At 40.8% G+C, this 12,372-nt stretch overlaps 1 protein-coding gene across 1 annotated transcript in view; it reads right to left on the reverse strand.

Moving 5' to 3' along the window:
• The window catches only part of STAT4 (signal transducer and activator of transcription 4), a 32,336-nt gene extending 20,481 nt beyond the window's left edge, over positions 1–11,855 (reverse strand). The window contains exons 1-6 of the mRNA XM_035136278.2: positions 11,775–11,855; positions 9,190–9,318; positions 8,024–8,168; positions 4,170–4,268; positions 3,535–3,627; positions 2,588–2,666 (exon numbers count right to left, since the gene is read on the reverse strand). Coding sequence (XP_034992169.1) covers positions 2,588–2,666; positions 3,535–3,627; positions 4,170–4,268; positions 8,024–8,168; positions 9,190–9,317 — 544 coding nt within the window. The 5' untranslated portion in view covers position 9,318; positions 11,775–11,855. The remainder of the gene's footprint in view (positions 1–2,587; positions 2,667–3,534; positions 3,628–4,169; positions 4,269–8,023; positions 8,169–9,189; positions 9,319–11,774) is intronic.
• Between the last annotated feature and the right edge of the window lie 517 nt (positions 11,856–12,372).

The raw sequence follows: 12,372 nt of genomic DNA on the forward strand, positions 1-12,372 counted from the left end.
CTCTGCTAAAATCATGGTCCAGCCTTATGAGGAACAACTGTAAGTAGCTTCAGGCTGCGAGGAGGAGATAGGGAAGCTTCTGCCTCCATTTTATAATCCCTTAATGATGAAATTGCTGCAAACTTAAATACATATTCTGTTATTATTAATTTCATTTATATTTATGACTTCCTATGAAGCATTTTATATACAATGGTAGCTCTACTTACAAATAACTCTACTTACGAATGTTTCTACTTACGAACGGATGCGGTTTAGATAGGATTTTTTCTACTTACGAATTTTTAGATAGGGTTGCTTCGACTTACGAATTTTTTCTCCCAATACATTCCTATGGGATCCGACTTACAATTTTTTTTGACTTACGAATGTGCGTTCGGAATGCATTAAATTCGTAAGTAGAGGTACCACTGTACAGTGGTATCCCGGTAATCAAATGGCTTGGCTCCCAAACAAATTGGCTCCCAAACGCCGCAAACCCGGAAGTAACTGTTCTGGTTTGCAAATGTTTTTCTGAAGCTGAACATCTGATGCGGCTTCCGCTTCAGTGCAGGAAGTTCCTGAAGCCAATCGGAAGCCGCGCCTTGGTTTTCGAACTGTTTTTGGAGTCGAATGGACTCCCGGACCGGATTAAGTTCAAGAACCAAGGTACTACTGCAGACACACACTTTCAAATCCAGTACTGACACTGCTTAGGATAAAAATCTCCACTTAGAAGGCTTCTTCAAAAAGGAAGGTGCTCAACAGGCACCAAAAAGACAACAGAGACCATGACATTCAACATGAAGCAGTTCCAAAGGGCAAGTACCACCACTCTAAAGACCCAGTTCTGACATTGTACACAATGGCAGAGTACAGTGATCATTTAAGTATAGTACTTATATGTACAGTATATTATAAGCTCTATATGAGTGTCTCCACCCCCATCATTCTGCCTGGACACTGAGGTCCAGCGGCGAGGGCCTTCTGGCAGTTCCCTCGCTGCGAGAAGCCAAGTTACAGGGAACCAGGCAGAGGGCCTTCTCGGTAGTGGCAGTCCCTGTGGAACGTCCTCCCACCAGATGTCAAAGAGAAAAACATCTGCCAGACTTTTAGAAGACGTCTGAAGGCAGCCCTGTTTAGGGAAGCTTTTAATGTTTAACAGACCATTGTATTTTAATATTTTGTTAGAAGCCGCCCAGAGTGGCTGGGGAAACCCAGCCAGATGGGCGGGGTATAAATAATCTATTATCATTATCATTATTATTATTATTACATGTCATCAAAATTAGTCATGACTGAGTCCAAATGAAAGCAATGGAATTTGTTGTAACTAAGTGTGTTCCATTGCTTTCAACTGAACAGACAGCATAATTTTGTACATGTGCCCACTGGGATTTACTTCCAGGTAAGAGTCAAAGCATTTCAGCCCCAGTTGTGACCAAGTTTTGCAGGGTTAAGACTCCAGACATGAAGAGTACATGCAGGCTGCACTCTGACACATACCTGGGGATTCAGCAGGGAAGCTGTTACTTATGAGAGTTTAATGAAACCAGAGATGTGTTCACACATTTCCTTTATCATGTCCTACAGTGACCCACAAAGTTGCCTGCTTGTAGCGGTTAAATGTCAGGCAAAGTGATGCAGTGGTGATCTGTTTGTGGTCAGGATCATCGTCATCATTTGAGGGAAGACTCAATACATTATTACTCAGAAGACAGTATGCCATTAGTAATAGACTAGCAAGAAGAAATGGCTTTTAAAGAGCCTGCATCTCTTGAAACTGGTCAAGTGTAAACTCATGCGTATAATACATAAACTTATCTGGCTTCCTGTATGGGCAATATTCTACATTTTGAAAGGAGGCTGGACTTTGGTGGAGAACATCGCTTATAGGACCATATGCGGAACAACACACTTATGTAATGCTACATATAATCAGGGCAGACTTTGGTCTTCCAGATTTCAGTGGCGCCCTGTGTGAGGCCAAAATTCTCTCCCCCCCCCCCCAACCTCTTGCCTTGTTCTGTGCATTCACTATATCATAGTTGCGATGCCCTGCAGCAGTGCCCAGTGTGGGCAGACAGCGACGATGACCACAACTGGTTGCACTACCTTAAATCCACCTCTGATGTGATAACAAGGCATTCGTTTTGAAAAGCAAACATCCATTTTTACCTACACTGATCTTCAGCTTTGTAAAGGATTTTATTAGAATGAATTCACACCTCCCTTTTGAACAGCCAATCACAGTTTTTGATCAAGGTGCTGAAGGTGTTTTACAGCAGCAGATTTAAACACCTTCTTTTACCATAAGCAGAATAAAGTTTTAGGCTTGTTTCTCGTAACGATAGAAGGGGTTGTGACCGCGACAATCATGAAGTGACTCTGCATTTCTGAATTTGCCACTAAACCATGGATACCTCATCACTGCTATAGTTATATAGGTTGGGTGTTTCCGTTGTTGCAAAAATGCCATTTGTTGAGTTTTTGGACGTAACACAAGGTGAACTGAGGCATTAACAGCAATAAACACAACATTTAAAAAGTGTTCCCACACATTAATAAGCTTCAAATTAATATGGTTTACACACATGGAAAAGCTCACCTATGCTCTGTATTGTTTTGTACCTCAAGTCAAACTCCTCCTGCAGATCTTCTAAATATTTGACATCTTGTTCTGTCATCTGCTTTTTTCAATTAAAATTAAAATGATTTAATGGCAAACAGATTCCATATGAATTCCCAATAATATTCCCTGTGAATCCCTTGCTGCTGCCTTGCTCCCAGAGCCACTATTTTGTATCTTGTGCTTATTACTAATCATGTCCATTAACTTCAATGGATTTCCTCTGAGTAGGACTAGCATTGGATACATTGGCAACACCACTTTATCTTATTAATAACTCAGATCAGTCAATTAAAAATATATTTTCAACTAAAAAGGATCCCACACTAATGAGGCTGAGGATTTCATTTATCTCTCTCCACATTTATATCTACCTGCGCACACACACACACACACACACACAGAGAGAGAGAGAGAGGGAGAGAGAGAGAAAGAGAAAGAGAGAGAGAGAGTGTGCTGTCTGGCAAATATGAAGAACATGAGGCCACCTGGGAACCAAGTTACACTGCCTTGGGTTCCAGGGTTCAAGAAAAGCAGGATATAAATCACAAAAGCAACAGAACAAGATGGTAGCATGTCAAAGAGCTAAAATAGACCACATCATGTCAGACAGTAGGTGGGGGGGAAATCACATTTTTGAAATCCACACAAACAGAAAACCACCAGCATTACTGCAATGAGCTTTAGTAAAACCTTTTAGCCTTGAAGTGCTAATTTTCTACTTGCAGGCTATATTTCTTAAATGGGGGAGCATTCAAAAGCAGTGTGCCTCAAATGTAGTGCAGCCCTATTTTAGCACCTCATTCTGCTGCATGTGTAGGCTCAGCCTTGCTCTGTCTGCATAGCAAGTCCACAGAGATATATCTGCACCTTGAGGAAGAATACGTTGGAATTTGGTACACATGTGGCAAACTGTAGTAACTTGCCTGCGCACTGTTCTTCACTGCAGACACCTTGTGCTCAACATTTCTTTGCCTTTCCAAGCCTAGGTTATTCTGTAGTGACTTTTCCAGAGGTCCCTTAAAAAAAGAATTTTACAGATGAGTTCAGCAAAATTAGTTCTCTTGGCATAGAGACAAATGCAGTGACCAATACCTTTAAAAGAAGTGATTTAGGACCTTATTTGTTAGCTTTCATTGTCTCCCCCCCCCCTCCCAAGTTACTTCTGACTTTAATGTTTTTATTCACATGAGATACCTTGTACAAGTAACTTTTGTGGGGAAACAATATCACACAAAGGATGGAGATCCACATCTGTTGATGAAACTGGCATGGGTGTTCAAGTAATCTACTCCCTAATTTCTCACATATTTATGTCTGATTTGAGAACAGTTACTTTCTCAACCAATATTAGTCAGCATCATTAAATACTGGTGGGTACCTTATATACAACTTGACAACAATCTTGGATTTGATGGGCCAGGATTGCACCCAATGGCCATGATCCAGCTCCAAATGATATGTGCTGAAACCCTTTAAAATCAGTGTTCTGAATCTGTAGTGGATTTAGGCCTCCTTAAAGACAAACGTATACTGTATATAAAATTAAAAGCAGAGTTACCTGTACCGGCATGCTGGCTGAAGCCAATATTCTTCTTTCTTCTCTTAAACAGTTTGAAACAACCACTGCTATATGCATAGGACTACTCTGGTATTTTCCCTGAGAACAAGAAATAAATAAAATATCCCAGAAAATAGCATCAGAAATAGCCCAGACCTGGTCCATATAGATCAAGAAGCACTGCTCTGCTGACAATAGTTTTGCACCCACTAGAGTATGTTCCTTAAGGATTTTTTGGCACGAGTTTCAGGGTTACTTTGGGTCCTAGATACTTGCACGCCAGAGATGTGCCTGATTGTTTGAAATCAATTAACATATATGAAGCTTAGTGTTACCGAGTAAGATCATTGGTCTAACTATCCCAGCACTGACTAGGAGTAGCCCTCGGTATCTTGGACAAGGGTCTTTTTTGCTCTGCTAACAAAGATACTGGAGATGCAGAGGCTTGAACTAGGGATGATATGAAAAGAATGCACTCTGCTACTGAGTTATGATCTCTTTAATACCCAGCTTGAAACTTCACACCTTTCTGGGCGGTGTACACGTTTATATCACACATTAAAATAATAATAATAGTGGTTGCTTTCAGGGGGGTTTTATATAGGAAAAACCCACCCTCCATTGCTTAATTTTAACCGAAGTTAGTCATGACTAAATTATTAAATTGTGTGCTCCAACCACTTGATTTCAATTAGCTCCAACGCACCTCAGGTTCTGCATAAGAAGGAGAGCTGTTAATTTACTTCTTTTGACACCTGCAGTACTGCTACATTCCCTCTGCTTTATCTGCTGATAAGTACTATGTCAAACATGCACATTTATGTAATACAGTCGTACCTTGGAAGTCGAACGGAATCCGTTCCAGAATTCCATTCGACTTCCAAAATGTCTGGAAACCAAAACGCAGCTTCTGATTGGCTGCATTTGAATTACACTGCAAAGAAATGGAGTGGGGAAAATGGGGTTGCTCTTTACCCACTCTACCTGTGTGAATATGGCAGGGTGGCTAAGGGATGCTAAGGATTAGAGATCTTGAGTAGGGGCTTTAACTGCCAATAAAGTAGTTGTTCATTTAGCACCAGTCATTTGCATTGCTCACCTTTTGCTAGTGTGCACCTAACTTGGGGACATCATGGTGCCATTTAGGGTTCAGTCTCAGGTGGCAAAATGGCTAGAGTCAGCCCCATCTCTGTTTGAGGCTAAAATGCAAGATTTTTCTTAAGTTTAGGTAATTATTATTGGAAGCCACTTATCTATGCTGAGAATTCTAAATCTAGGTCAGCAAGAGGAAATGCATTACAAAACCTCACACAGAGATGTAGTATTAGTTTTAAGCCACATGTGTTCTTTCCCCGCACCCACCCACCCACTTCCTCAGAAGCGCTGGTATACATTTGCTGCCATGATGGTCTCAAAGAATTAAGAAACACCTATTAAATAAGGCAACAGGTTTCACTGGACCAACATCCAAGAGACTTGTGTGAAGAGTTCAAACTTCCAAGTCCCAAACAACACTTTCCACAATCTCCATATGCTGCAGAATATTTCACACATAAAAATCTGCTTGGAGGTAAGTAGCCGTGTTGGTCTGACGTAGTCAAAACAAAATAAAAAAATTCCTTCCAGAAGCACCTTAGAGACCAACTAAGTTTGTCATTGGTATGAGCTTCCATGTGCATGCAACACTTCTTCAGATCTGCACACTTCTTCAGTATCTGAAGAAGTGTGCATGCACACGAAAGCTCATACCAATGACAAATTTAGTTGGTCTCTAAGGTGCTACTGGAAGGAATTTTTTTATTTTGTTTTGATAAAAATCTGGGATACATTTCAAGGTTTCTCACAATGTGGAATACAAATAAGATCTGCCCTGGGCCATCTGACCACAAAGCTACATGTAACATGTGGTTACGTCAAATTTTCTACTCACTTTTTTATTTTAAATGAAACGTAGCCATTGGAGGCTGGACCTCTGAGGACAGATGGGGTTGTTAACTCTAGCTCTTCCAGATACCCCCTCTTGCGGTTACTGCCCATCCCAGAAAAGGAAGAACAGAGGCTCTCATATATCTCACCTCACACACACACCCAGGCAAAACACTCTGGTGTGATATGAGAGTGGGACGGGAAATTCAGTATAGTATGGGCTAGTGGGAGAGAGGTGCTGAACCTTTCATCTGTATGTGCTTCACGTGCCACACTACTTCCTCCAAGCAGTTTCTTCCCTATTGGGGCTCAATGCCTCCTGCACTAGCACTATTTAGGCTTATGATCCCACCAGTTCAAAATTATCTTCATGGTGACCTCTTAGCCTTTCTATTGAACAGTTGCCCTTATGGAGATAGCCAGATGTTGGAAAATTGGCATTGGTCTTAACATTCTGGGTACATCAGAGTATGGTCAATAGCACTGACTGAGAAACTAAAAAGTCAGGCCAGAGGAGCAAAGGGCAAACACAATCCCTATTCCTTTTACTGTACAACATATAGCAAAACTTTTATTGAATACATAAATTGCTCAACTGTGCCAGGAATCCACCCAACACATGGGAAAATGCGGCTTGATCTTTTAGAATACTCAAATGAAACTTTATTACCAAAAAAATGACAAACGTTTGTGATTTTATCAGGACAAGTTACTTATTCTTTACTGTTGTAACAACTGTTTTCTAAAAATGTATCTTCTGTACCATGGAAAAAGAAATTAAAAACATAACAAATATATAATAGAAGTAACCCTAACAGGAAAAAAATACCCACTGAATCATGAACAAATGCACAGGTAGGGGGGAAAGTCCAGCAACTCTCACAATCCCTCTGCTGTGTTTTAAATCCCACCCGATTTTGTAGGAATTTGGCATGACTTGCCTTCTAACAGCACATGAGATATGCTTTTATAATACATAGTTTGACCAACAGTGCCTGTGAATCCCCAGGACTTTCCTTTAACATATAAACATTTGTTTTTAGCAGGAGGGTTAAATATGGGGTTGCTTTCAAAGTAGCAAGTCACTCATAAATACCCACCCATACTCAGGTGGTAAAGTCCTATCACATCAGGAAAAGTTCATTTAAATTGGCTTTCGGTCCTATCCTTTTTCATACAATGTTACAGAAGCAATTGCTGTCTCAGGCATGAAAAATGTTTTTCTTCATTGCTGGTATCTGTTTTTAAAGCCAATGCAGGCCAAGGCATTTTGCTTCCCCGTCCCTGACCCACCAAGTGAACAGCATAGACTAACTTGGATTGAAACAGGTGACAACTTTATTGAATACAGATGAGAGAGGTTTGGCTTGAGCATGGGGCAATCATTTACTTCCGGTCCCTCTGCTGGAAGTGATGCCATAGGTCAATCCAGCAGCAGGGGTTCCTAAGACTTACATCAAATAGGGGGACCCCCACAGGGATCACCGTCTGGGGGAGTGCGACCAGCCCCCGCCTGGGCATAAGGACATAGGCAACTTCAAATGTTTGGTGTAGAGTAGATGCATATCACATCTAGTTTACAGAAGGTACTGGGAACGTTCCTCTAATAAGCAACCTCCATCCTGCATTAGCACCAACAACTACAAACAAGGTGATGCACGCTGCAACAGGAAACATTGGTCCCACAGTTTGGTCACATGGATAAACAGGTAACTAAGAACAGGTTGAAGCCCCTGATTTCGGTGGACCGTAATGACCAAATACTTATAAGTGAATAAATTGCATCTATTTCCATAAGTGAGGCTGTGTGTAGATCTTCCCAGCTTGAAACCTAATAAAAATTATTTAATTGCTCATGAAACAGACAGCTTCATGATTCCTCTTTAGCCTCAAGGTGTTGGGTGTGTGTGTGTGTGCAATAGACTCACCTGAATAACTTTCCTGATTCTCTTCAGATTGTGTATCAAGAGAAGATTCTTCTCTTGGGAAACACGGTCAAAATGTTCGTCCAGCTTTATTAGTAAGTTCTGCAAGAGGATGGCTGCCATAGGTTCATTGTTATATGCAGATTCCCTGTGCAAAGCAAACTTTGTATGAATAAAACACATACCTGTACATGAAAAAACAAACAAAAAAGGAATGCTAAAAGCCTTCAAATAATTTGTTTAAGAAAAGTATTAGGCCCTAGAATAGGTGACTGGAATCATCAGCTTCATGCATGTTCTTATTTGATTTTAAGACTGAAGTCCTAAGCACGTTCAGAGGAAAGTCCCATTAAACCCCAGTAAATATGTCAGTAGGCTGAAGAACTAGTGTGTTCAACCATGGTTGGATAACATTACATGCAAAACTGGGCTACTGTCTGCTTAGAAAAGGCCTGCTTACAAATTCATATTGTTCCTATCATAATGCATCATCTTCTGCAGGTTTAGCTTATAAAAAATAGAATTGCAAGCATATGCCAGTATTTTGGAAAGAGCTAATACTATGCTAGGAAGATTATTGTTCCTTTCTTTTTAAAATATTATTATGTTTTCATTGGGCAGCTTGTAAAACAACTAACAAAATGTGTTTATTCCTATATAGACCCTTTAATTGCCAAGGGAATAATTTTAATAGCATTAGGTAAGCAATTATGTACAGCTACAGTATATTGTATTTACAGGTAGGTAGCCGTGTTGGTCTGAGTCAAAACAAAATAAAAAAATTCCTTCAGTAGCACCTTAAAGACCAACTAAGTTTTTATTTGGTATGAGCTTTCGTGTGCATGCACACTTCGAATATTGTATGTTACTTAGAAATATGATTATTGTGTTAATGTACACATGGTATATATTGTATATCCTTCGTATCATATCAATTTTTTCATGCCCATTACACATCACACTTAATATTTGTTATTACAGTTACTGTTTCTTGATTGTGATAGTTTCTTAAGTTGCCACATTTGTTTTCTGTTTATTTCTGATCAATACTTTCATCAAAAATAATCAGAAAACAAATGTGGTAAGTGGCACAAAGCTGCTTTATATAAAGAGAGATAAATTATTATTATTATTTTAAAAAAATGTAGACGAAGAACATTTGAGCTTACCAGTCCTGGTTTTCAATCCATTGTGCTAGCAGATGTCGGACTTCCATGGGAAATTTGTCATCATAAATCTGGTCTATCTGCTCCAAGAATTTTGCTTCAAGCTGCTGGACTTGATTCCACTGAGACATACTATAAATAATAATGCTTGTTTTGATGAGATATTAAACATTATCATGCAGGAATGTATAAGAACATATGCAGAACCCACCAAATTGGGCCAATGACCCGTCCAGTCCAGCATCCCGTTCTCACAGTGGCCTCCCAGAAACCTATGAGAAGACTTCAAGTAGGACACTGAGTGCAAGAGAACTTTGCCCACCTGCAATTTCTCTTTGATAGCGGAGGTAGAACATGTATGATACTCTTTCCTCCAGATTGCAGTTGCTGCTTCAAGGTGAATAACCTTTTGCAAAATGATCACATTTGTAGTGTGCAGCCTGCACAAAGTTTGCCCAGGTTTTACTTTTATTTTGAAAATAAACATTTTCCTTTTTAAAAACCGAATTGCTTTTATTTTACATAATAACAAACATGCATATGACGTATAATATATTTGAAATGTTCAAAATCAGAACTATTCAGGATTTATAGTTGTCAGAATATACTGTTTTACCATTTACTTGGTGCTGCTTGGGAGATGCATTTTGATAGATCTCCTTGATATTCTGTGGTCTTTCAATGACGGTTGCTTGTTTTCACACTATGAGTGTGATGGGTGCATCTTGTGTTGGGGCATAACACATGTTGTAGTGTCCAAAGAAGAGTAACAAATTCCTTTACATCTGCTCAATCACTCTTCAGTAACTACTAGCTACAGCTAGACAATGTTATGAACAGTGCTTTTAAAATAACTTTAGGATTTATTCTTAGATGTTTGAGAAGCAGAGAGTATTGCCTTCCATGTGGGCTTGGAACACAAAATTTTGGGGATATTTTCGTTTCTTTCATTTTTAAAAGAGCAGCAATGCTTCCTCCCCAACATAATTATTATGCCCCTGCAAAATTCCACTTTACTGTTGCTGAAATGTCAATTGCACAAAAATATTCTAGGATGAATAAAGTGCTGTTGAACCACACGGGAATGCAGAAAGACTTTATTTAATTTTGAAAGGCACATCAGAGTTTGTTTATTTATTTATAGGTTTGGGAAACTAGTAGGTATTTGACTCTTATCACCAAACAGGATGCAGATGTCTACTTATGCGAAAAAACAAATAAATGAAGATAAATGCACCACAATACCCACCAAGTATTAAAAGTGAGTCTGGGCATAGAGGGTTTGCAAAGGAAATATGATACTACACCTTCTTGTTTCAATTCTTCTTTGAAAAATAAAGATATTTGAGCAACTCAGTGTTGGGCTACTCCCAGGTTAAGTGCCCCATCATCTAGACTGGAAAATACAGGTATAGCACATTTACAAATGAGTCAGTTGCCTTTGACAATGATGAATAATAAACCCCCCACCCCTGGCAAATGCTGACTTGTTTGTTTTCTGTTAAACGCAGGCAGTGGAAAAACACAAGCAATGTGTATGTCATCAAGAACCATTTGGTTTCAATGAGGAGAGTGGTGAAAAGAAAGTTGAAAAACAACGTCAAGAGGATCAAATCACTCCAAAATGCTTGGGAGATGTTTAAAAACACAATATTAGAAACTAGAGTTTCAACTAATCAACTGGAGCTTATATTGGAGATGGGACATGTTAAGCGCATGAAAGAAACTTCTCGACGGGATCCACAAAAATCATTCGAAAGCATTGTAAGTGCTCAGTTAACTGAGGTTCTGCCTGCCCCTGTAATGTCCTCTTTTGGGGGATTTTTTTACCCCCCAAAAAGCTCAATCACTTTAAGGGGGTGGTGGGGAAGCTACCCCCCCCCCAAAAAAATCCTGGCTACACCCATGCTACCTGATGTTAGTTTGAATATCAAATGATTGGAGATTTGGGCAGGGTTTTTTTTTTAAGCACATGGCACCAAAAGAAATTGTTGGGGAGGCATATTTCTGTCCGAAATCTTCCAGCCAAGAGGAGGGGGGACAGGTGGATGCCCATCTCCCCCCCCCCAAAAAAATACATAAATCCTGGCCAACTCCTAGGGCCTATGGGGGGGTCTTTCCCCCCACACCACACCACACACCCACAAAATAAAATACAGTATTTGAGGGCCCCTCAGTGGGCAATTCCCCTTCAAACGGCGCGCCTGCACCGTGTGTCACGTGACGGCTGGTGGGGGCGGGGCTTACCTGGGACAACCCCCCCCCCTTCTCAAATACTTTAATCAAGTCGGCACCCATAGCTACAATTCCCACCTTCACACGAACTACAGTTCCCTGGAGGCGGGTGAAGTGTGTGTGTGTGTGTGTGAAATAACAGGCTTTAACGCTGTTAAAATTAAAATTAAATAATAAAACGTGGCGGCGGGGGGCACGTGCCTCCGCCTCGGGCCAAAAAAAAAAAAAAAAGGAGAAAAATTGAAGTCCTGAGGTGAATTTTGCCAGGGGAGGCGGGTGTCGCCCGCTTCTCGGCGTCTTTCGCGCCTTCCTCTCCCGGCTCCCCCTCCCCCTCGCGCGCCTCCTTGACTCACCTGCCGCAGGGGCTGCAGAAGCCGAGAGAAGAGGGGCTTCGAGGCGGCGGCGGCGGCGGCGCCTGGCGAGAGAGAGAAGCGTCGTCGTCGCCCAGGGGGTTGGCCGGGCGGGCTCTCCGGGCGTCAGGGCGTCAGGGGAGCGGACGGGCTGTGTGAGAGATAAAATAAAAAATGCGGTCGGAAAAATGGGGAGTTCCCTGTCAGCCGCGGAGCCTCTGCTGAGGCCGAAGTGTTTTCGGTTGAGGATGAGTTTCTCTCTCTTTTCTCCTTCCGCTCTGTTCTTTGTCACAGAATTCTATTCAGCCACAGAATACCACTATTTTTAAAAAAATATATTTTAAAAAATAATGGTACTATTATTATTATTATTATTATCTCTCTCTCTCCTCCTTTCAGTTCTGTTCTCTGTCACAGAATACCATTTTGCAACAGTAACAAACTTCAGGTTTTTCTGCCTGGTTGCTTTGGAGGCAATTCTTACTGTGCCACAGATGACTAGGCAAGGGGCACTTTCCAAATCTTTTCAACGTGTGATCTTGATAGTAAAAGTCGTGTTCGACAGAGACATGCAGGGTCAATACAAAGTCCTGGACTGGGA

This window comes from Zootoca vivipara, chromosome 1, assembly GCF_963506605.1.
Source record: "Zootoca vivipara chromosome 1, rZooViv1.1, whole genome shotgun sequence".
In the NCBI taxonomy this organism is placed as follows: domain Eukaryota; kingdom Metazoa; phylum Chordata; class Lepidosauria; order Squamata; family Lacertidae; genus Zootoca; species Zootoca vivipara.